Raw genomic sequence first — 26454 nt, forward strand, 5'->3', positions numbered from 1 at the left:
GGATTATCAAACTCTTAAAAGAAGGTAAATCATCACGCAATGTTGCAAAAGATGTTGGTTGTTCAGTTAGCTGTGTCTAAAATCTGGACCAAATACAAACAACATGGAAAGGTTGTTAAAGGCAAAAATACTGGTAGACCAAGGAAGACATCAAAGCGTCAAGACCGGAAACATAAAGCAATATGTCTCCAAAACAGGAAATGCACAACAAAACAAATGAGGAACGAATGGGAGGAAACTGGAGTCAATGTCTGTTACCGAACTGTAAGAAACCGCCTAAAGGAAATGGGATTTACATACAGAAAAGCTAAACAAAAGCCATCTTTAACACCTAAACAGAAAAAAACAAGGTTACAATGGGCTAAGGAAAAGCAATCGTGGACTGTGAATGACTGGGTGAAGGTAATATTCAGTAATGAATCGCGAATCTGCATTTAGCAAGGTGATGTTGCTGGAACTTTTGTTTGGTGCCATTCCAAAGAGATAAATAAAGATGACTGCATGAAGAGAACATGCAAATTTCCACAGTCATTGATGATATGGGGCTGCATGTCAGGTAAAGGCACTGGGGAGATGGCTGTCATTACATCTTCAATAAATGCCCAAGTTTACATTGATATTTTGGACAGTTTTCTTATCCCATCAATTGAAAGGATGTTTGGGGATGATGACATAATTTTTCAAGATGATAATGCATCCTGCCATAGAGCAAAAACTGTGAAAACATTCCTTGAAAGAAGACACATAAGGTCAATGTCATTGCCTGCAAGTAGTCCGGATCTCAATCCAATTGAAAATCTTTGGAAGTTGAAGAAAATGGTCCATGACAAGGCTCCAACCTGCAAAGCTGATCTGGCAACAGCAATCAGAGAAAGTTGGAGCCAGATTGATGAAGAATACTGTTTGTCACTCATTAAGTCCATGCCTCAGAGACTGCAAGCTGTTATTAAAGCCAGAGGTGGTGCAACCAAATACTAGTGATGTATTGGAGTGTTCTTTTGTGTGTTTGTTTTTCATGATTCCATAATTTTTTCCTCAGAATTGAGTGATTCCATAATTTTTTCCCTCTGCTTGGTCTGAAAAAAATTACCCTTACTGAGTACCACATTTTTTATCTTGATTTCTTTTAGTGTTTCTTAAAGCCCTAAAGCTGCCATTTTGAAATGACTTTAGTTTTGTGCCATGTCTGTGATCTGCTTTTTTTTCAACAACATTAAACAACTGAATGAACATTCTCAGAGCCCAGTGATTCCTTAATTTTTGCCAGGGGTTGTAATACCCAATAAAGTCATCAGACTGCAGGATAGGCATACAGTATCTTTATAAAGGACACAGGAGAGAGCATACCGACTTGAAGGTGCACCCTGGACCACCACTGACTGACTCGTGTTTCGCATCAGCTTCCTCTTGAGGGGTCAAATTTAATTGTCTGTCTCCATAGCAGGGTTGTGGAGTCGGTACGCCAAACCTCTGACTCCGACTTCTCAATTTCCATGACTCCGACTCCACGACTCCCTCATACATGGCTCATGTTTAAGTGATAAATTTACTGTAGCACAGATTCATCTCAGCTAAAAGTCTAGACCCTTAGATCAGGAACAGAACAGACATTTATAGGACATTTCATAACTTTCCCAAATTCTTCTGAAAATTTTTTCCCCACAAACTGCATTGAACTACTGTACCCAATGTATTACATATTTTAGGAGTCGGTCCATTTTATACCGACTCCGATCCCGACTCAGACTCCACCAAAATGGACACACACACACTCCGACTCCGACTCCACAGCCCTGCTCCATAGTGCCATCCTCTTACTTTAAACCATGTATTCAATAAAGGTTTTTTATTTCAGAATTTTGACTTGATTCATGACTTTTTTGTTCGGGTTTTTTTTCCATATTGGTTGTTTATTTCCGAATGGTCTTTGCTTTAAATCTTGTCTGGCATTTATGTGTCTAGCTATCTCCTAGATCAGAGGTCTCAAACACGCGGCCCACGGGCCGTATGCGGCCCCTGCAGCTGCTTTATGCGGCTCGCAAGCACAGACCCCTTGACGATCCAGACCTAGTGCAGGAGGAGCCGCCGACAGCAGCGCTGCACAGAGACAGTCTCTCAGCACAGCATTTCCAATGCCGGCCAATAAGAGGCCAGCAGCTGACATCTGCGCATGGCAGTGACGTCATACGCCGCTGCGCTGGGACGCAAATATCAGCTGCTGGCCTCTGATTGGCTGGCGGCTGGCATTGGGAATGCTGTGCTGGGAGACTGTCCCTCGCAGTGCGCGGCAAGACAGCTCTGCTGTCGGCGGCTCCTCCTGGACCAGGACTGGATCGTCAAGGGGTCTGTGCCTGCGGGCCGCATGTGCACAAAGGACGCTGACGGAACGGAGGACAGGTGAGAGGAATCCCCCCCCCCCCCCCCCTTTTTTTTTTTTTTTTTTTTTTTTTAATGTGTGTGAAGAACAGCGCAGGGGACAATTCTACAATAGGGGGACCTGCTGGATGGGGCATTGCTAACGGATGGGGGACATTACTGCAAGATGGAGACCACCAGGAGATGGCACATTGCTGCAAGATGGGGACCACCAGCATGGGGCATATTACTGCAAGATGGGGACCACCAGCATGGGGCATATTACTGCAAGATGGGGACCACCAGCATGGGGCATATTAATAGATATTTGCCAGAATTACTATATGGTGCTAATTGTAAAACCATATTACTGTATGTGGCCAATTGGAGGAAACAAAATTGTGAAAATGAAATTTAAAAAAAAAAAAAAAAAAAATTAAAATAAAGCATGAAAAAATATTTTGCCACTAAACATGCTGTTTTATATATAATCTAAGCACAAAAAGTACACATTTATTATCGAAACATCCGTAACGTCCCAAGCTATAAACAAAATAAATACAGCAAAAATGTTCAGACGGTGTATACAAAAAAAATGGTATCACTAAAATGGTCACTTTGACTTTGCAAAGAATGCGGCCCCCCCAAATTCAAATTTTTTTCTATGTGCGGCCCATATACCCAGCCGAGTTTGAGACCCCTGTCCTAGATGATTATACTTTGACAAGAACTATACTAATGCAAGTATATTTTGCCATTCCCAAGTACCTTGTTTGATGAGATTCTATGTAGATGGGAGGAGCTCTACCTCTGGCTCCTCCCTCCTCTTATCTACATAGGAGATGGCAGTTGCTACATGTACAATTCTATCTCAGTAATGAGAAAGTCGGTCTTCACGAATACAGATTTCCCTCAGAATTGAGAATTTTGATAATAACTGGTCAATTTTGGCAGAGAAAGAAGCAAATTTCTGATAATATATTGCAAGGTTTCTTATTTTCACGCGTATTGATTTCTGAAATAAAAATTTAAATGACAGTTACTCTTTAAAAATGGCTTGTCCACTACTAGGACAACCTCTTCTCATACCCCACGCTTGGCCCCGATAAAATAAAAAAGCCTATACTCCCCTCCTGTGCTGGTGCCGTTCCCGTGGTGTTGGCACTCGCTCTCCCCGGGGGTCCCGTGCAGTGGGCACATGTAAAGAACTAGGCAAGTGGCTTGCCATGAAATAAAGTATTTTGCCATTTTATCTTTCAAAATTGTGAGGTATGGATTCCCCAAGCTCAAAGCATTACACTGTAGGTATTTTTGTTGAACCACTGCAGTGATCACATCATGTCGACAGCGCTGCAGCCAATCGATTAGCTCAGTGGCCTTGCTGATCTAAACGGCACAAGCCACGAAGCCCAGAGATTGGCTACAGTGCTGTTTATGTGACGTCACCATTGGAGCAGCGGTGGCATCGCTGGACTTGCAGGGGCAGGGTGAATAAAACCTCAGTTTATTTTGTATGTTTCTGAGCTAATAATCATTAGTATGGGATAAGTTACATAAAAACCTCCATAGACACCTGTATCTTATTTAGTCAGTGGCTGGTTGCACCATTATTGCTGTTTTTCTAAAGCGGGGTATGCTGTGCCAGCCATCAGTAAAATGTGGCAACATTGTTGCAGTTGAGGGAAAATCACCAGAATAGAATTCAACAAAGACCTGAATGTAATGTAAATTGTGCATCTGTAGTTCACAAACAATCTAATTGTACGTGTTATTGTCTTACAGTGCAATCATGTGGCTCCCCCTGCTGGTGTTTTTCGGTTTAATCCTGTTATATAGATGGCACAGACAGAGTCAGATCCTAGGAAATCTCTCGGAAAAATATGTTTTCATCACTGGTTGTGACACTGGATTTGGAAGACAGCTGGCTAAACAGCTGGACGGACGAGGAATGAAGGTTCTGGCGGCTTGTTTAACAGAAGCAGGAGCTAAGGAGTTAAATCAGGAGACCTCCAGTAGACTCCAAACTGTCATTCTTAATGTTACTGACAGCAAAAGTGTGAGCGCTGCTGTCAAGTGGGTTGCAGACTCTGTGACTGACAAAGGTAATAAACCATGTATTATTCCGAGGTACGTCGTCGTTAGATGCACTGGATTGAACTAGTTAGTAAAAGATGTACGCTTCTTAACCCCTTAAGGACCCTGGGATTTTCCGTTTTTGCTCCACTTGTTCCCAGAGCCATAGCGTTTTTATTTTTTTTGGGGTGTCAATCTGGTCGTGTGAGGGCTTATTTTTTGCGGGACCAGTTGTACTTTTGAACGACATTACTGGTTTTACCATATTGTGTACGGGAAAACGGGAAAAAAATTCCAAGAGCGGTGAAATTGCAAAAAAAGTGCAATACCACAGATGGTGGTTTTTATTTGTTTGTTTTTTTAACCATGTTCACTGAATGCTAAAACTGACCTGCCATTCTTATTCTCCAGGTCATTACAAGTTCGCAGACACCAAACATGTATAGGTTCTTTTTTTATTTAAGTGGTGAAAAAAAAAATCCAAAGTTTGCTAAAAAAAAATTGCGCCATTTTGAAAGACCCGTAGCGTCTCCATTTTTCAGGATTTGGGGCCAGGTGAGACCTTATTTTTTGCACGCCGATCTGACGTTTTTATTGATACCATTTTGGTGTAGATACGATGTTTTGATCGCCCGTTATTGCATTTTATTGCAATGTTGCAGCGACCAAAAAACCTAATTCTGGTGTTTAGAATTTTTAGTTCGTTACGCCGTTTACCGTTCGGATTAATTCTTTTTTTTATATTGATTGGGCGATTCTGAATGCGGCAATACCAAATATGTGTACGTGTTTTGTTTTTGTTTATTTTTTATTTTGAATGGGGCGAAAGGGGGGTGATTTAAACTTTTCTTTTTTTTTTATATATATAATATATATATATATATATATATATATATATTATATTATATTTTTTATATTTTTAAAAACCTTTTTTTTACACTTTTTGCTTGCTTCTAGAAGCAGCAACTGTCCGATCGCCTCTGCTACATAGAGGCGATGAGCAGATCATCTCTATGTAGCAGAAATGCTCCTGTGCTATGAGCGCCGACCACTAGGTGGTGCTCATAGCGATCAGTACATGACAACCACTGGGGTCTGCTGCAGACCCAGGGTTGTCATGCCCACCCATCAGTGACCCGCGATCACGTGACAGGGTCACCGATGGGTGGGGTAAGTGACACGCTTCCGGCGCGGCGCTGTTAAATGCCGCTGTCAGAGATTGACATCGGCATATAACTGGTTAACAGCCTCGGGTGGATCGTGTATAAATCAGCTGACATGTGCCCGGTTCAGTGCGGGTTCAGCGCCGGAGCCCTCACTGAACTGGGGGTGATAGCCTGGGGCGTACTATTATTACCCAGGCTTTAAAGGGGTTAAAGGGAATCTGTCATGTCAAAAAATGCTATTAACTTGTAGATATGAGGTTAACAGCATTCTGAAGCTGTGCGGCTGCTGCACTACAAGCCCAGCTGCCAGGAGGAAATGAACCTTAGTCCTCCCGGCAGCCTCTGTCTTTTAGTCATAGAGGCGCGGCTTCTGTCACCACTCAGTGTATAGTGAGTGGTGAATATAACCCCGCCCCAGCACTGACTGACAGCTGGGTCTGTACTGATGCAATGCTGAGCTGGCTGTCAGTCAGTGCCACGGCATGGTTACAGTTGCCGCTCGCTATGTACTGCAAAGAGTATATGTGAGTAAGCTCACGGTCCCACTATCAGTATTCAGTCAGTATTTTTTTTTTTTCTCTGGAGTCAAAACCAGATGAGGAACAATCAGAGAAAAGGTATAATAGAAACAAGTGCACCAATTCTGCATTTATCACCCACTCCTGGTTTTGTCTCCCATTCCTGGGAAAAAAATACTGACCAAAAACTGATAGTTGGGCCGTGGCCTAAATATACTTAGAAGATCCGGCTGGAGACTAGACTAGTCCGGTGATGCTGCAGATGACTGAAAGGTTTCTCCCATAACACGAGACTTGTCAAACGCCTCTAGTAGCGCTGGGAAAAGTCAGCTAGGAGTAGCACTCGATTAGCCTTGTCCTGGCCGGATCTTCTAACTACAGTGGGTACGGAAAGTATTCAGACCCCTTTAAATTTTTCACTCTTTGTTTCATTGTAGCCATTTGGTAAATTCTAGAAAGTTCATTTTTTTTCTCATTAAAGTACACTCTGCACCCCATCTTGACTTAAAAAAATAGAAATGTAGAAATGTTTGCAAATCTATTTAAAAAGAAAAACTGAAATATCACATGGTCATAAGTATTCAGACCCTTTGCTCAGACACTCATATTTAAGTCACATGCAGTCCATTTCCTTGTGATCCTCCTTGAGATGGTTCTACTCCTTCATTGGAGTCCAGCTGTGTTTAATTAAACTGATAGGACTTGATTTGGAAAGGCACACACCTGTCTATATAAGACCTAACAGCTCACATTGCATGTCAGACCAAATGAGAATCATGAGCTCAAAGGAACTGCCCAAGGAGCTCAGAGACAAAATTCTGGCACGGCACAGATCTGGCCAAGGTTGCAAAAGAATTTCTGCATTACTCAAGGTTCCTAAGAGCACAGTGGTCTCCATAATCCTTAAATGGAAGAAGTTTGGGACCACCAGAAGTCTTCCTAGACCTGTCCATCCAGCAAAACTGAGCAATCGTGGGAGAAGAGCCTTGGTGAGAGAGGTAAAGAAGAACCCCAAGATCACTGTGGATGAGCTCCATAGATGCAGTAGGGAGATGGGAGAAAGTTCCACAAAGTCAACTATCACTGCAGCCCTTCACCAGTCGGGCCTTTATGGCAGAGTGGCCCAATGGAAGCCTCTCATCAGTGCAAGACATATGAAAGCCCGCATAGTTTGCTCAAAAACACATGAAGGACTCCCAGACTATGAGAAATAAGATCTGGTCTGATGAGACAAAGATAGAACTTTTTGGTGATAATTCTAAGCGGTATGTGTGGAGAAAAACCAGGCACTGCTCATCACCTGCCCAATACAATCCCAACAGTGAAACATGGTGGTGGCAGCATCATGCTATGGGGGTGTTTTTCAGCTGCAGGGACGACTGGTTGCAATTGAAGGAAACATGAAGGCGGCCAAGTACAGAGATATCCTGGATGAAAACTTCTTCCAGCATGCTCTGGACCTCCGACTTGGCTGAAGGTTCACCTTCCAACAAGACAATGACCCTAAGCACACAGCTAAAATAACAAAGGAGTGGCTTCAGAACAACTCTGTGACCATTCTTGACTGGCCCAGCCAGAGCCCCGACCTAAACCCAATTAAGCATCTCTGGAGAGACCAGAAAATGGCTGTCCACCAACGTTCACTATCCAACCTGACGGAACTGGAGAGGATCTGCAAGGAAGAATGGCAGAGGATCCCGAAATCCAGGTGTGAAAAAATTGTTACATCATTCCCAAGAAGACCTATGCCTGTACTAGCTCAAAAGGGTGCTTCTACTCAATACGGAGCAAAGGGTCTGAATACTTATGACCATGTGATATTTCAGTTTTTCTTTTTTAATAAATTTGCAAAAATTTCTACATTTCTGTTTTTTTTCAGTCAAGATGAGGTGCAGAGTGTACATTAATGGGAAAAAAAATGAACTTTTTTAGAATTTACCAAATGGCTGCAATGAAACAAAGAGTGAAAAATTTAAAGGGGTCTGAATACTTTCCGTACCCACTGTAAATTCTCAGGCATTTCAGAGAAAAATATACCTGGCTGCAGTCATACTGCCAGGCTCTGATTCATGCTGCACATGGCGTTGGCAGCATGAATCAGATGACAGGTTCCCTTTTAAAATGGTTTTCACATGAAGATCAAGATCAAGATTAAGTTAGTCTGACATGACTTGTTAGTTACAAACCCATGCTGATTCTGGTTAATCACTTCATTCTTATCCATGTACTTACATACATGTTGTTTAATAATTTGTTCAAAGATCTTTCCTGGTATAGAAGTCAGACTCACCGGCCTATAGTTCCCTGGGTCCACCTTCTTCCCCTTTTTGAAGATAGGAACAACATTTGCTCTTCTCCAGTCTTCTGGGACTTCTCCTGTTCTCCAAGAATTTTTAAAGATTATGGAGAGTGGTTCTAAAATTTCTTCTACGATCTCCTTCAGTACTCTGGGGTGTAATTCATCTGGACCTGGAGACTTGAACTCATTTATGTTAGCTAAATATTCCCTCACAATCTTTCTGTTTACAGATAACTTGGATTCCTCTATTCCTTTAAAAGGACAGTGAAGATCAGTTGATGTTACATTTTCTTTCTGAGAGAAAACAGATGCAAAATAGGAATTAAAAAGTTCGGCCTTCTCAACATCCTCTCTTACCATTTCTCCATTTTCATCCTGTAAAAATCCTATAGCATCTTTGACTTTTCTTTTACTTTTGACATACCCCCAAAATCCTTTTTTATTGCTTTTGACATCTCTTGCAAGCCTTAATTCATTGTCAGCTTTAGCTAACCTGATACGTGCCCTACAGGATCTGCAGACTGCATTATAATCTTCTTTAGATATGCCTCCCTCTTTCCATTTAATAAACATTTCTTTCTTTCTTTTTAGCATGTGTTTAAGTTCTGTGTTCATCCATCCTGGTTTCCTTAAATGCTTCCCATTCTTCCTACTTTTCGGGATTGTTAACGATTGTGCTTTGAGAATCTCATTTTTAAAAATTTCCCATCCTTCCTGGACATTTTTGTCCTTAAGGACATCCAGCCATTGGATCCCTCCTATTCTCTTTCTGAGTCTCTTAAAATCTGCCTTTCTAAAATCTAACCTTGAAGTTTGAGTCTTCACATGTCTTCCTCCTCTAGTTATCCAAAATTCTATAATAGCATGATCGCTGCCTCCTAGGGTCCCAGCCACCTTTACCTCCTCAACCATTTCCTCCCTGTTTATAAGGATTAGATCCAAAGTAGCAGATCCCCTTGTTTTCTCCCCTACCTTTTGGAAGATAAAGTTGTCAGCAAGAGAGGATAAGAATTTGCTTGACCTGTTAGTTTTACTTGAGAGAGATTCCCAACAAATGTCTGGATAGTTGAAATCTCCCATGACCACTACGTCATATTTTTTGGAGAACTTGGTCATTTGATACATAAAGAGTTCATCCATATCTTCAGCTTGCCCAGGTGGCCTGTAGTAAATGCCTACAATGGTGTCCTTTCCGTTGTTCTCTCCTTGTATTCTTACCCAAACAGTTTCCACAGAACTCCCAGTCTCTGAAGCTTCAATCTCTGTGCAGATATACGCTTTTCTAACATACAATGCAACACCTCCTCCTCATTTATCAAGTCTGTTTCTTGCAAATAAGTTGTAGCCTTTTAGCCTTTTATTCCAATCATGTGTATCGTCCCACCAAGTTTCAGTGATTCCAATGACATCATATTCCTTTTCCTGCATTAGTAGTTCCAATTCTCCTTGTTTGTTGCCCATGCTTTGTGCATTTGTATAAAAACATTTTAGTTTGTGATTGGTTTCTCTTCCTCCCATATTTTTATTATTTAAATTGTTTTGTCTTTGTTCTTCTTTTCCACTTCCAATAGCAGAGATCTCAATAGTATTTGTCAGCTGTATGGCTTTTTCTGGCCTTTTGCTTCCCTTCTCACATTGTTCTAGTTTAAAGCTCTTCTGATGAGTGTAGCAAGGCGACTTCCAAATACATGTTTTCCAGTCTTCGTAAGGTGCACCCCATCTCTAGCAAGTAGTCCATCGTATAGGTAATTCATTCCGTGATCCAGAAATCCAAATCCTTGTTGACGGCACCATCGACGTAGCCAGTTGTTCACCTGTAGAATCTTATTCCACCTCATTGTTCCATGGCCATCCACTGGGAGGATGGATGAGAAGACCACCTGCGCTCCCAATTCTTTCACTTTCTTGCCTAAGTCTTCAAAGTCACTGCAGATGGTTTCCAGGTCCTTTCTTGTGGTGTCATTTGTCCCCACATGTATTAGCAGGAATGGGTAGTGATCTGTAGGTCTGAAGAGTCTTGATAACCTGTCAGACACATCTTTAATTTTTGCTCCTGGAAGACAGCACATTTCTCTTGAGGTTATGTCTGGTCTGCAGATAGCGGCCTCTGTTCCTCTTAACAGGGAATCCCCCATGACCACCACTCTCCGTTTTTTCTTCACAACATTCTTCTTTCTCCATCCAGGAGGATTCTGAGGGCTTACAAGGTTATTCATTGCTGGCAAAGTCTTATCTTGCTGTATTTCTTCATGGTTCTCCTGTGTGAGAGCCTGGTACTGGTTCCTGAGCAGTATGGGTGCTGACTGCCTCTCGATCCTCCTGCTTCTGTGGGTCACATGCTTCCATTCCTCTGTTTCGTCAGGTGCAGTTCGAATTTCTTCTCTTTCTGAATCATGAAGAGATAATTCTGCTCTGTCTAAGAACTCTTCACCTTCCTTAATGATTTTCAAGGTCGTTAACCTCTCTTCTAGATTTCGCAACTTTTCCTCCAACAGGGACACAAGCTTGCATTTCTGGCATGTGAAGTTTGGCTTTTCCACTGGCAAGTCTGTGAACATGTAGCAGGATATGCAGCTCACCAAATGGCTCCTGGACTCTTCCATGTTCTTATTGTTAATGTTCTGAAAACAGTGAAAAAAGCTTAAAAAAAAAAAAGCTTCAAAATGCGCGCGCCGGTAGGCGCGCGGTTTACCGATGTCCTCTTTTCAGCTCCAACAGCCAAAATCCAGTGTTCTTTGAGCTCGCGGAGACTCTTCACTTACCCCAAAATGCAGTGGGAATATGCCAATTATCTCCTCAGGACCCCTCCCCTGGTTTACCGATGTCCTCTTTTCAGCTCCAACAGCCAAAATCCAGTGTTCTTTGAGCTCGCGGAGACTCTTCACTTACCCCAAAATGCAGTGGGAATATGCCAATTATCTCCTCAGGACCCCTCCCCTGGTTTACCGATGTCCTCTTTTCAGCTCCAACAGCCAAAATCCAGTGTTCTTTGAGCTCGCGGAGACTCTTCACTTACCCCAAAATGCAGTGGGAATATGCCAATTATCTCCTCAGGACCCCTCCCCTGGTTTACCGATGTCCTCTTATCAGCTCCAACAGCCAAAATCCAGTGTTCTTTGAGCTCGCGGAGACTCTTCACTTACCCCAAAATGCAGTGGGAATATGCCAATTATCTCCTCAGGACCCCTCCCCTGGTTTACCGATGTCCTCTTTTCAGCTCCAACAGCCAAAATCCAGTGTTCTTTGAGCTCGCGGAGACTCTTCACTTACCCCAAAATGCAGTGGGAATATGCCAATTATCTCCTCAGGACCCCTCCCCTGGTTTACCGATGTCCTCTTTTCAGCTCCAACAGCCAAAATCCAGTGTTCTTTGAGCTCGCGGAGACTCTTCACTTACCCCAAAATGCAGTGGGAATATGCCAATTATCTCCTCAGGACCCCTCCCCTGGTTTACCGATGTCCTCTTATCAGCTCCAACAGCCAAAATCCAGTGTTCTTTGAGCTCGCGGAGACTCTTCACTTACCCCAAAATGCAGTGGGAATATGCCAATTATCTCCTCAGGACCCCTCCCCTGGTTTACCGATGTCCTCTTTTCAGCTCCAACAGCCAAAATCCAGTGTTCTTTGAGCTCGCGGAGACTCTTCACTTACCCCAAAATGCAGTGGGAATATGCCAATTATCTCCTCAGGACCCCTCCCCTGGTTTACCGATGTCCTCTTATCAGCTCCAACAGCCAAAATCCAGTGTTCTTTGAGCTCGCGGAGACTCTTCACTTACCCCAAAATGCAGTGGGAATATGCCAATTATCTCCTCAGGACCCCTCCCCTGGTTTACCGATGTCCTCTTTTCAGCTCCAACAGCCAAAATCCAGTGTTCTTTGAGCTCGCGGAGACTCTTCACTTACCCCAAAATGCAGTGGGAATATGCCAATTATCTCCTCAGGACCCCTCCCCTGGTTTACCGATGTCCTCTTTTCAGCTCCAACAGCCAAAATCCAGTGTTCTTTGAGCTCGCGGAGACTCTTCACTTACCCCAAAATGCAGTGGGAATATGCCAATTATCTCCTCAGGACCCCTCCCCTGGTTTACCGATGTCCTCTTATCAGCTCCAACAGCCAAAATCCAGTGTTCTTTGAGCTCGCGGAGACTCTTCACTTACCCCAAAATGCAGTGGGAATATGCCAATTATCTCCTCAGGACCCCTCCCCTGGTTTACCGATGTCCTCTTTTCAGCTCCAACAGCCAAAATCCAGTGTTCTTTGAGCTCGCGGAGACTCTTCACTTACCCCAAAATGCAGTGGGAATATGCCAATTATCTCCTCAGGACCCCTCCCCTGGTTTACCGATGTCCTCTTTTCAGCTCCAACAGCCAAAATCCAGTGTTCTTTGAGCTCGCGGAGACTCTTCACTTACCCCAAAATGCAGTGGGAATATGCCAATTATCTCCTCAGGACCCCTCCCCTGGTTTACCGATGTCCTCTTATCAGCTCCAACAGCCAAAATCCAGTGTTCTTTGAGCTCGCGGAGACTCTTCACTTACCCCAAAATGCAGTGGGAATATGCCAATTATCTCCTCAGGACCCCTCCCCTGGTTTACCGATGTCCTCTTTTCAGCTCCAACAGCCAAAATCCAGTGTTCTTTGAGCTCGCGGAGACTCTTCACTTACCCCAAAATGCAGTGGGAATATGCCAATTATCTCCTCAGGACCCCTCCCCTGGTTTACCGATGTCCTCTTTTCAGCTCCAACAGCCAAAATCCAGTGTTCTTTGAGCTCGCGGAGACTCTTCACTTACCCCAAAATGCAGTGGGAATATGCCAATTATCTCCTCAGGACCCCTCCCCTGGTTTACCGATGTCCTCTTATCAGCTCCAACAGCCAAAATCCAGTGTTCTTTGAGCTCGCGGAGACTCTTCACTTACCCCAAAATGCAGTGGGAATATGCCAATTATCTCCTCAGGACCCCTCCCCTGGTTTACCGATGTCCTCTTTTCAGCTCCAACAGCCAAAATCCAGTGTTCTTTGAGCTCGCGGAGACTCTTCACTTACCCCAAAATGCAGTGGGAATATGCCAATTATCTCCTCAGGACCCCTCCCCTGGTTTACCGATGTCCTCTTTTCAGCTCCAACAGCCAAAATCCAGTGTTCTTTGAGCTCGCGGAGACTCTTCACTTACCCCAAAATGCAGTGGGAATATGCCAATTATCTCCTCAGGACCCCTCCCCTGGTTTACCGATGTCCTCTTTTCAGCTCCAACAGCCAAAATCCAGTGTTCTTTGAGCTCGCGGAGACTCTTCACTTACCCCAAAATGCAGTGGGAATATGCCAATTATCTCCTCAGGACCCCTCCCCTGGTTTACCGATGTCCTCTTTTCAGCTCCAACAGCCAAAATCCAGTGTTCTTTGAGCTCGCGGAGACTCTTCACTTACCCCAAAATGCAGTGGGAATATGCCAATTATCTCCTCAGGACTCCTCCCCTGGTTTACCGATGTCCTCTTTTCAGCTCCAACAGCCAAAATCCAGTGTTCTTTGAGCTCGCGGAGACTCTTCACTTACCCCAAAATGCAGTGGGAATATGCCAATTATCTCCTCAGGACCCCTCCCCTGGTTTACCGATGTCCTCTTTTCAGCTCCAACAGCCAAAATCCAGTGTTCTTTGAGCTCGCGGAGACTCTTCACTTACCCCAAAATGCAGTGGGAATATGCCAATTATCTCCTCAGGACCCCTCCCCTGGTTTACCGATGTCCTCTTTTCAGCTCCAACAGCCAAAATCCAGTGTTCTTTGAGCTCGCGGAGACTCTTCACTTACCCCAAAATGCAGTGGGAATATGCCAATTATCTCCTCAGGACCCCTCCCCTGGTTTACCGATGTCCTCTTTTCAGCTCCAACAGCCAAAATCCAGTGTTCTTTGAGCTCGCGGAGACTCTTCACTTACCCCAAAATGCAGTGGGAATATGCCAATTATCTCCTCAGGACTCCTCCCCTGGTTAGTTAGTTAATTTCCTTCTATGACAGAATCACTGACTGGGTGGATCAGGGAAATGCTGTAGATATAGTATATCTTGACTTCAGCAAAGCATTTGACAATGTATCTCACACCATCCTTATTGAAAAAATGACCAAGTATGCAATGGACCAGGCAACTGTTAGGTGGATTCATAACTGGCTTAGTGATCGGACTCAAAGGGTGGTTGTAAATGGCTTCACATCCAGCTGGATGAATGTCTCAAGTGGGGTACCACAGGGCTCCGTCCTGGGACCTGTATTGTTCAACATCTTTATCAATGATTTAGATGAAGGAATTGAGGGTAAACTGATTAAATTTGCTGATGACACAAAGCTAGGAGGGATAGCTAATACTAGAGAAGAGAGAGGGAGGATTCAAAAAGACCTAAATAAACTGGAGCAGTGGGCAGCAACCAACAGAATGGTTTTTAACAGGGAAAAATGCAAAGTACTACATCTGGGCAATAAAAATGAAAAAAGCATATACAGAATGGGAGGAATAGAGCTAAGCAACAGTACATGTGAAAAAGACTTAGGTATACTAATAGATCATAGACTGAACATGAGTCAACAGTGTGATGCAGCAGCAAAAAAGGCAAATACAATTCTGGGATGTATTAACAGAAGCATACAGTCTAGATCACGTGAAGTCATTATCGGTCTTTACTCCTCTTTGGTCAGACCTCATCTGGAATACTGTGTACAGTTTTGGGCACCACATTTTAAAAAAGACATAGACAAACTGGAGCAAGTTCAGAGAAGAGCGACCAGAATGGTGACTGGTCTGCAAACCATGTCCTATGAGGAACGGTTGCAGGATTTGGGAATGTTTAGCTTGCAAAAAAGAAGACTGAGAGGAGACTTAATAGCTGTCTACAAATATGTCAAGGGCTGTCACATTGTAGAAGGATCATCTTTATTCTCATTTGCACAAGGAAAGACTAGAAGCAATGGGATGAAACTAAATGGGAGGAGACACATATTAGATATTAGAAAAAACTTTTTGACAGTTAGGGTGATCAATGAGTGGAACAGGCTGCCACGAGAGGTGGGGAGTTCTCCTTCAATGGACGTCTTCAAACAGAGGCTGGACAGACATCTGTCTGAGATGATCTAGTGAATCCTGCTTTGAGCAGGGGGTTGGACCAGATGACCCAGGAGGTCCCTTCCAACTCTACCATTCTATGATCAGGAATTTAAAAAGCGGTAAAGGGGTTCTTCAAGAAGTGTAATAAAATATATATAACATATGGAACATTTTTCTAAATACCTTTTTATTTATCAAAAAGATATGCTTTATTTAGTGCACTCTATCAAGATTTTAAACATGGCGACTGCCAGGACATGCAGTGGGACGTACTGCTTGAAGCACGAGACACACATGCTAAAACGGTCAGGCTGACTGAGATGGATGTTCCTTGTCAGTCAGTTAAAGAAAGGTGTTCATCTTCTCCTTTTAGTGTGGCTGCACTCCTCCGTGTCCTGTCAGGTTGACTGAACAGAGGAATGTCCATTCAGTTGTCTGACAGGATGCTGCTCTGACGTGACCTCTGTCTCCTGCGTCAAGCAGCCCATCCTACTCTTACTACTGCATGTCCTCTGAGATCATAGGATGGGTTGTGATTGATGGTAGCTGCCATCTTGGAATCCTGACAGAGTGCATTGGATAAAGCAGACATTTTTTGCTATATAAAGGTATTTAAAAAAATGTTTCACATTTAAATGTGTATCATTTATTATAGTACATTTCTCGGAGAACCCCTTTAACCTTTCTGGACTCCTCTGCAGCATCGACCAGCAATCCACTCTTAACACAGGGAAATGCGATCATCTCATACATTAGTAGCAGCCGCAGAATAAATGTAGCATTACATGTTGGGCATTTAAACGAGTGGGTGCCATATAATAGATAAGCGACAGATGCATCAGAGTGCTAGAATATCTGGTCATATAGAGCGCCTATGTATGTAGACCCCCCCTCTAAAACATCCATATCCTCTAGCATGGTGTCTTTATAAAGCATTTTATGTATGTATTGGTTTTGTTTTTTTTCTTCCAGGTCTCTGGGGACTGGTAAACAATGCTGGCATTTTAATCCCTGTGTGTCCCAACGAATGGCTGAAAAAGGAAGACTTTCTAAAGATTCTAGATGTCAATCTCTTAGGGATGGTAGATGTAACAATCAATTTGCTCTCCTTGATCAGAAAATCCAAAGGACGCATTGTGAATGTTTCTAGCATTGCTGGAAGGCTGGCATTTTGCTCAGGTGGATATTCCATATCTAAGTTTGGGGTTGAAGCTTTTTCGGACAACTTAAGGTAAAACAATTTATCTGGTGCATCATGGAACCTAAACTTAGTGTGGACATGAAGCATCTTGTAATGTTATATTCCCGTCATCAATTGTTGTTCATACCCAAGCCAAAGGTCTATGAGAATATCTGAGCTGCTATATTCAGCGCCCTGCAGATGCTAAAATAAATGCAAGCAGGAACGGACTGGCACTAAAATTCAGCCCTGGCAATTTAAAACACAGGTCCATGCTGTCCCATCCACTTTCCCTGATTGGAGTCTCTATTACTAATATTACCTTGCCTGGAGGAAATCAGCATTTACTACTACGTACTGTATATTTACAATAATACCCCTTTATAAGATTTAATAAATCACAGCAAGAATATTGAGATATAATTTAAGTTCTCATCATGAGTACTTGGTGGGTTTTTGATGCTGCTTATTTTCACTGCACAGAAACTCACAGCTTCTTACAGTTCCAGCAAAGTGGATGGGATTTAAAGAAATCTCCTGCCCATTGGGTGTTTTCTTCTATTCAGCATAAACTGACTGTTTGTTTAAAATCCGCAATATGTCAATTTCTCTTGCAAGTACTTTGTTTTATGTGTGGATTTTCCCAATAGAATTGCATTAGATGCGGAAAATCTGCAGGTAAAAAAATGCATGAAACCCGCACATGACTGTATCAATCAGGGTACGTTCCCACGTTCAAGAGCCGCAGCGGCCCCGACGCTGCAGAACTTCCACACCACGTCCGCACTGTTTATGCAAATTAGCAGATTTTTTTTTACACATGCAGATTTTCCCCATCTAAGCAAGTCTATGGGGAAAATCCACATCTGGACCCTCAAGAGGAATTTACATGCAGCGGATCTGAAAGACTCGCCGTATGTCAGTTTCCGCGAGTGATCCGCAGGTGCACAGAGACGCATAGTGGACATGGAGTTTCTAATCCCATCCACTATGCTGTAACATCTGGCCTCTGCTGCGGTTTTGACGCTGCATGAATAAGCAGCGTCAACCGCAGCAAATCTTGAATGTGGCAACATACCCTAAAGCTCTGTCAAAGCTGAACACCAGGAAATATCAAAAACAAAGCAGCTTTATTCACAACATGACATACCAAAAAGAGACCAAAACCACACTGTCAAACGGTAAAAAAAACAAAATGCATGTGGCCTAATATACTGAATAGGTGCAGAAAATCTATAACCTCAAAACCTCATTGTAGGAATGTAGCCTAACAGACTAATGCCACCAGCCCATAACCAAATAGTACTTGCATATACAGTAGTGATAATATCGCCATACTGATCAATAACCAAAAGCACTGTACTAGAACTGATTATTGCTACCATACTTTTATAATGGTAATATCAGTTCCACACCAATTATCTGCAGACCATATCTGTGTATATGGTACATGTTCTCATCAGTGGCATTCTCTATGATCATAATCATTTATTTTTATTTTTTTCCATTCAGCCCAGACCTACATGACTTCTTCTTCCATCCATACCTTGTCCGTGCAAGATGTAACACAGAAATCTTTGGCTTATTGCTTTTCCAGCCCCCTCCTCACATTCCCTGTGCCGACCATATAGTGCTATATTCAGAGCCCTAGACTTTAGAAATGCCTCTCTTTGCCCTGCACAGTAATAGTACCCTCCTGTGTCCTACACAGTAATAATGTTCCTTCTGTACTTCTTTGTAGTAATAATGCTCTCCTGCACCTCCTTACACTTATAGAGCACCATCTAGAAATGGCGTCCCCTGTGCTTTTTTTAATAATGATTCCCCTTGACCTTTTTATAATAACAACCACAAACTTCTTTTATAATACAAAGACACCCCTGTGCTTATTTATAATAATGCCTCCTGTGCTTCCCTTATAATAATGACCCTCACTGTCTTTTTAGTGTAATAATGCTCCTGAGCAGGGGAAACCACAGGGGCCCATAGCAAAAGTCCTCTCACAGCACATAGGCTCAGTCACAAGACATAACTTCATACTTTAACACACAGAAAGGGATATATATTGTGGCACTTAGTTATTTTGCCCCTACTGAAGCCTCTCCGTTTTCTCACCCTCTATGATACTCTATAGAGGATATTCAAAGAGTATGATGTTCCAACATTCCTTCACGTACACAGTATGATGGTCATCACATACCCACCACCACTCACAGTATGATGGGCCCCCCAATATAGTATGATGAGATCCTCAAAGCCCACAAAAAAAACACCATATCCAGGCTCCCTGCCCCCCTCTGCCGCCGTCTCTTCTTCAGTCCTGCCTTGCATTGGATACAAGTGACGCAATGCAGTGATTGCATTGACCGACTTCCCCTGTGTGGCATCAGAAGTAGCCTGCGTTATGCTGGAGTAAGTGACATACTGAGGATGCAGATACTGTTAGCAGTGTCACAATCCATACAGCCAGAACGGCCCATCTAGCATTTACCATATTAGCTTGATGGCCAGTCCGGGGTGTGTGTGTGTGTTTCCCATCCCCCACCTTCATTTTAAATTTACCATTACTGTTATATTTACTATAGTAAAAATTTTCACAAATGTTTGTGTGCATTCCTACCACAGGGCATTTATTTAACCCTTTAACGACGTATGATGTACAGGGTACAGCCCTAATAAACAGCCATCATCTGCCTCTAACAGCTCTGCTCCACCAGCGGCTGTTAACGTGTCATATGCTGCTGTCAATCTGTGACAGCGACACTTACAGCGTGCTATTCTATACGCCATGATGGTCAAGAGTCTGCTGAAGACCCCTATGTCTCTCATGATGGTACACCTGTGAAAGCCAGCCTGTGGGTGGCATTCATAGGAGACTGTGATTTTTACTATATACAACAATACTGTGGCATTGCTGTATATAGCAAAAGCGATTAGATGATAAGTTCAACTCCCCCAAGAGGACTAACGAATATAGTGGAAAAAAAAATATATAAAAATGAAAATCTCCACCCCTTTTCCCTTATTAAAAATTAAAAAAAAAATGAAATACACACTTGATATGGCTGCGCTCATAAAGAATGATCTTTCAAAATATAAAATAAATTAATGTGATTAATGGCATAATAAGAAAAAAAATCAAACCTCCAGAATTGCGGCTTTTCGCCATCTGCAACAACACCAAAAATTAGATAAAAGGTGATCAAAACATTGATATCCGTTTGTGGTAGATACAATAAAAACATCGGCTTGGCACACAAAAAAAACTAGTCTTCACACAGTTCCATATCCTGAAAATTTTAAATGTTACGGCTCTTAAAAAATGGCGTCACAAGCGAATATTTTATTTTTTTTATACATTTCTGAATTATTGTAAAATGAATGCTGTAAATTAAGAAAAAAATTGCCAAATTGCTTTTATTTTTTGCTATTTTGCCAAACTTGGAATTTTTTTTACTACTTTCCAGTACATTACTTAATAAAATGGATGTGGTCATTCAAAAGTACAATTTGTGATGCAAAAAAAAACAAGCCCTCACAAACTGTTGGATACCACTATTGCTATTGATCCTGGCATCGAAGGCCTCAAAGAAGTTTGACAAGTGGGTTGATCACCCTATCAGCTCATTGGCGCCTCTGCTCTGTGATCATGGGGTGCTTATAGCGGCCAGTACCTAATAAAGGCCTCCAGGGGTGTAAGTATAGTGGATGTATCTATTGGTGCCCTAAATGCTTAGCCCATGTCAGAGGACGAATACTATGGAAGACTGGTTATAGTTGTGCGTCATTCAGAGACTTTGCGTGGGGACCCATGAGTAGATAATTGATCCGAAAGTATTACACACTGCAAGATCCAGTCTCCTTGTGGAACTAATTGAGATTGTGATGAAGTTTTTTTATATATATTATATTAATTATATAAACCTTTCTTCTGTTCGTTTACTGCAGACGAGAGCTGAAACCGTTTGGAGTTAAAGTCTCCATCATTGCGCCTGACTTTTTTAAAACTAATATTTTGAATGCAACCCAATTAAAAGAAAGTGTTACAAACGTCTGGAAGAGATTACCAATGAGTCTACGAAATGACTATGGGGAAGACTACTATCACAATTGTAAGTGTGATCTGTTCTAAGTGAAGGAATATCTTAGTTACGTTAGCTGGAAATAGCAAAATATATAACTTCTTAAAATAGTTGGTTCTTCCATACACCTTTGTCTTCCCTTCTGGTCACATGCCGAGACTGGACAGCAGTTCCTGCGTCAAGACCTAACAGCAGTATGTAAAGGGAACTGCCTGACTACTTACTTCAGTAACTAAGTGCGAACCCACCCCCCCCCCCCCCCCCCCCCCCACACACACACACACACACACACACACACACACACACACACACACACACACACACACACACACACACACACACACACACACACACACACACACACACCATTCCCCTTTCCACTACTGATGCAGAAACCAAGATGAGGGGGGAGTTGGCTATTGAAGATAACAGTGAGTTGGCCTCCTTCACACCTATTGACAGTCACATGGCCAAACAGGAAACCGATCCTGTGTCAGCAGGTGACCAGAAGCACAACAGCAGGGAACCAAGTGTCTACAGTGAAGAACAAGGCAATGTAAGTAATAAAGCACTAGTAAGATTTAGCCCTTTTAACCCTTTTTAGATTTTGCACTTTTCTTTTTTTTTCTTCATGCCAATCTACATGTGGACAATTTATTATTATTTATTATTATTATTATTATTATTATCATCATTATTATTATTATTTATATATAGATTTTTTTCACTTTCTGCTCAGGTTTGCCAAGCATATAGATGACTAGAGTGGTTATGTATTGAACCTTCTTAAAAATGCACTCCCACTAAAATTTTTATTCATTAAATGTGTGTGGCGTGCGACTAGTGGGCACGGCCTTGCTCCATACACTTGTATGGAGAGAGGCTGTGCCCACTAGTAGGGTTCTGCCTGGGCGTATGCATAATGCATTCGTACCCGCCGGTCCAGACTCAGAAACCGGCGAATCCTCGCAGCGCACAGTGCGCACGCCGGAGGGATTCGTAAGTCAGCACTCGAACAGACTAACTGCAGACTTAACAATTCAGACCAAGCAACCCCTTTAAGTGTGCATAGGCTTCCATTATTCTATGTGACGCGTCCCCTGGGCCTGTGCTGTGCAGGGGGATACCCGGAGCCAGATCACTGGGGCTTGTAGTTCTCCGTGGCGGTGACCCGGTCTGTGCCCAGGGCGGTCAAACCAGTGGCGGTCTTAAGTAATAACAATGTCCGACTACGCCACCCGTGGATTGCGGTCAGTGGGGACCGCCGCTGCGCTGCCGACCGCTGAGGCTGATGTTGTTTGCGCAGCCGAGTATGGGATAACTCCCCACGGGAGAAGTATTGCCTCAGGGCAGCTAATGTGGATGATGGGAGTGATGGTGTGAGCGTCCCAGTAGTAATGGTGCTGGTGCGGCGATGAAACAGACGTGTGGTGCAGTTCAGGGTCTTTACTGATGGTATAAAGCAGACCCTCCCGGGAGTACTGGTTAGCAGTAGGGGCCTGGTCAGTCTGTGAGCAAGCAGGATCTCCCCTGGCCAGGTGGAGTTGTAGGCATCCCCGACTATCTGCACTCTTTCCTGGCTACCTTGCTCTATGCGGGTAGAAGTAGCCCACGTCCCTGAGTATACCGTGTGGTGCTCACCCGTATGGCCGGTGACTTGGGGCCTTCCGTTAGCCTTCGCTTCACGATGGCGGTGCTGGTCCCTTGCTTGTGACCGTGCCTTCGGGTTTCTAAGGCCAGAGGACATGGAATCCCCTGCCGGTTGGATTCTGCTGCTGGACCTGGATGGCCCCACAGCCTCGGACTCCGTGTCCGGGTTAGTGTCTTCAGCCAAGGCGAGCTTTCTAGCTTCCAGCCTCTGGCACTCGCTCCTGCTCCTACAGAGCTCCTGTTGTAACTTTCCCTGTGTCTGCTGTCCTCCAGACCTGACTGCGTCTCTGTCTGGGACTTCACTCCAGGCTCTGACTGCTCTGCTTGTTCTGCAGGCTCTGTCTGTCCTAATCCCGCCCCAGACCCAGTTTATAAGGGCAGATTCCTCTCCTCCCAGGTCTGGGTGGGCCGTGTTGCATGCTTAGGGCTCCTGACCAGAGAAACCTCCCACTTGCTCTCAGACATATTATCTCTATTACTGTGGTAACCAGACCCCTGGGGTGCCACATTCCCCCCTAGTAAATTTTAGTACTCCGGGACTAAACACATTTTTTTAAAGAAACATAAATACAGGGTATAACAATAATACAATAACATATTTACAAGAAGCTTTAGTTCTTTAAAGGTCACGGCGTGTCCGCAACCGGGTGTCCATATCACCCAAGGTGAAGTTTTAAGCGAAGTAGGGGACCTGTCCAAAGCAAACCCCTTGCGTTGGCCTTGGGCGTGGCTGCAAGGCTGGAGCTAGCTACTTTGGGCCGCAAGTAGGCCACGCCAGACAGGTTTTCTCTTCCGCGGCCGTCTTCGCAAGAGGCACCAAGGTGCAACTATCTACAAGCATTGTTCCGGTTATCCAGTGTCCATAACCTGTTAGTTCATAGAAATCTGCAGGGTAACTGAGAAACATAATTAATAACAGGCAACAAACATAAACCATAAACAGTTAACAGTTAAATTCACAGTGCATTAGTTATATTTTCCAGCGAGCGGGCATCTGACCTCTAGTGACTCTAGTGGACCTACGGAGCTCACTAACTGGTCCTGCACTACAGGGTGTAGGAGGTGTTATGGGTAAGCTGGGCAGCTGTCTGCGCACTCTTTGGCTCACTAGGGGCACGGCAGGCTCACTACTAGCAGAGGGTTGATTCTCCTGGGCTGCTGGTGTGGATTCTTCTGCCTCCTGGGCCGGCTGCTCTTCCAGCTCTACCTGGTCTTCTGTAGGCACTTGAGGGGCTGGCTGGAGAAAGGTGAGGACGGGCACCACGATAGCGTTGTTTACTTGTGTCCAGGACCGGGGAAAGTCTCCGAGTACGGTGCTGATCATTTCCTCCTTTTCCCCTACGGGTTGAGGGTCTTCCTGATCTTCATCCGTGCTTTGCAACTTCTCGGGGCACTTTTTCAGGTGGTCTCTGGAGACAGTGGCTGTGGTCTCTCCTCCATCCTTGCTGATGACGTACACCTTTGGATTATTGTGGCTTGAGGGCAGTACGGTGTACGGGTCCTTTTCCCACTGGTCGTCCAACTTATGGAGCCGCCTTTTTCTTTTTAAGACCTGCTCTCCAGGTACCAGGGGAACAGCGGGAGCATGTTGGTTATAAGTCCTCTCCTGCCTTTCTCTTGATTGACAGAGACTTCGCTCGACGCTCTCTTGTACTTTCCGGTACTGCTGCTGCCGTTCTGTAGCCCAGTCTGTCTCTGGTGAGGTGTCCTCGGGTATCAGGACTCCCATATCCAGGTCAACAGGCAGCTTACCAGGTCTTGCTCGCATTAGGTAAGCCGGGGTACAGTTGGTGGAACCTACCGGGATGTGGTTATACAGGTCCACCAGATCGGGCAGTTTCTCAGGTCACAGACTACGTTCTTCCAGGGGCAATGTTTTTAGCCGATCTATCACCACCTGGTTCATCTTCTCGCAGAGTCCATTGGTTTGGGGGTGATAGGGCATTGTTCTTATCTTCTTGCAGCCATACAGGTTGCAGAACTCCTGGAAGACCTCCGCTTCGAAGGCTGGTCCTTGGTCCGTCAGCACTTGGTCCGGGTACCCGTGTGGGCGGCAGAAGTGCAGCTGGAAGGCTCTAGCTGCTGTTTGTGCGGTTAAGTCTTTGACGGGGACCACCACTAAGAATCGGGAGTAGTGATCCACGATGGTTAGTGCGTAGACATACCCGCTTCTGCTTGGAGCCAGTTTAACATGGTCCAGAGCGACCAGTTCCAGCGGCTGCCTGGTGATGATGGGCTGCACTGGAGTCCTCTGGCTGGCACGGTCCCTTCTTCTTAGATTGCACGGGCCACAGTCTCTACACCACCTCTCAATGGCTCCTCTCATGCCTATCCAGTAGAACCGTTCACGCAGCAGGAACTCCAGCTTCTTCCATCCGAAGTGCCCTGCCCCATTGTGGTAGGCCTCCAGCACCATAGCTGCGTCCCGTCTCTGTACCACAACCTGCCAGATCAGTTCATGTGTCCGGGAATTGACCATTCTGCGGCACAACTTCTCCTTGTAGAGAAACAGTCTGCTCTTCTCCGTCCACAGTTGCTTGGTCTCTTCCGGAGCGTCTGGGTCTAGGCGGGCGTCAGCCTGGGTCAGCATTTCCTTCACCAGACGGACTGCGGGGTCACTGTCTTGCGTCTCCGCCCAGTTGTAGTGGGGTAAGGGGTTGAACGTAGCGGATCGCTGGCCCCTTACACGGTGGGAATACTGGGTAATCCCATGACAGTGAAATGCAGGGAGTTCGATCTCTTCCAATTCTTCTGGATCCTCACCTTCGTCCGGTAGGTTTGGCATCCTGAACAGGGCGTCCGCGTTGGTATTGGAGCGTCCTGCCCGGTATTTGATCGTGAACTCAAAATTGGACAGGCGGTCCATCCATCTCTGCTCCAGGGCACCCAGTCTTGCAGTGTCCAGGTGTGTCAACGGGTTGTTGTCCGTGTACACGGTGAACCTGGAAGAGGCAAGGTAATGCTTAAAACGTTCGGTTACTGCCCACACCACTGCCAGGAACTCTAGCTTGAACGAGCTGTAATTCTCCGGGTTTCTTTCCGTGGGTCGCTGTTTTCGGCTGGCGTAAGCAATCACCCATTCTCTCCCCTGCTGGATCTGGGACAGTACGGCTCCTAGCCCGATGTTGCTTGCGTCCGTGTAGAGGATAAAGGGCTGGCTGTAATCCGGGTACGCCAGGATTTCATCCCCAGTGAGTGCCATCTTCTGCTGGCGGAACGACTCCTCTTCCAGCTTTTCCCATTTGAAGGGTGGCTTCTGGTTTTTGGCCTTCCTGGACTGGCCTATCAGGAGGTCCTGCATAGGAGCTGCCTTCTTGGTAAAACCGGGAATGAATCTTCAGTAGTAGCCTACCAACCCGATGAACGGCCACACTTCCTTTATACTGGATGGTCTTGGCCAGTCCTTAATCACGGTGATCTTGTCAGGGTCGGGGGCTACTCCGTCAGCACTCACCACGTGTCCCAGGTACTGTACCTTTGGCTTCAGTAGATGACACTTTGAGGGTTTTACCTTTTAGGCCATAGTTTGCCAGGGCTTCAAACACTTCTGCCAGGTGTTCCAGATGGTCCTCATAGGTCTTGGAATAGACGATGACATCGTCCAGGTATAATAGAACTGTCTCGAAGTTCCGGTGTCCCAGACAGCATTCCATCAACCGTTGGAAGGTTCCTGGTGCGTTTCAGAGCCCGAACGGCATACAGTTAAATTCGCTGAGTCCCATCGGGGTGGTGAATGCGGTCTTCTCACGGTCCGCCTCTGCTACAGGAACCTGCCAGTACCCGCTAGTGAGATCCAAAGTAGAGAAGAAGTTAGCAGATTTTAATGCAGCTAAGGACTCTTCTATCCTTGGTAACGGGTACGCATCTTTGTGTGTGATACGGTTGACCTTCCTGTAGTCTACACACATTCTCATGGTGTTGTCTTTCTTTTTCACTAAGACTAGTCGAGCTGCCCAGGGGCTACAGCTGTCCCTAATTACCCCAGCCTCCTTCATGTCTTTTAGCATCCCCTTGGCGTGTTGATAGTGTGCAGGGG

General features: G+C 44.6%; 1 protein-coding gene across 1 annotated transcript in view; it reads left to right on the top strand.

Annotated features, from left to right (window-relative positions):
* Nucleotides 1-26454, top strand: part of LOC141201413 (17-beta-hydroxysteroid dehydrogenase type 6-like) — a 40266-nt gene that overhangs the window by 7525 nt on the left and 6287 nt on the right. Inside the window, exons 2-4 of the mRNA XM_073663406.1 lie at nucleotides 4138-4457; nucleotides 16479-16737; nucleotides 20635-20798. Of these exons, the coding sequence (XP_073519507.1) occupies nucleotides 4145-4457; nucleotides 16479-16737; nucleotides 20635-20798 (736 nt within the window). The 5' untranslated portion in view covers nucleotides 4138-4144. The remainder of the gene's footprint in view (nucleotides 1-4137; nucleotides 4458-16478; nucleotides 16738-20634; nucleotides 20799-26454) is intronic.

The sequence above is a fragment of the Phyllobates terribilis genome, unplaced genomic scaffold (assembly GCF_046119375.1).
Source record: "Phyllobates terribilis strain yellow unplaced genomic scaffold, ASM4611937v1 Scaffold_2__4_contigs__length_985480577, whole genome shotgun sequence".
In the NCBI taxonomy this organism is placed as follows: domain Eukaryota; kingdom Metazoa; phylum Chordata; class Amphibia; order Anura; family Dendrobatidae; genus Phyllobates; species Phyllobates terribilis.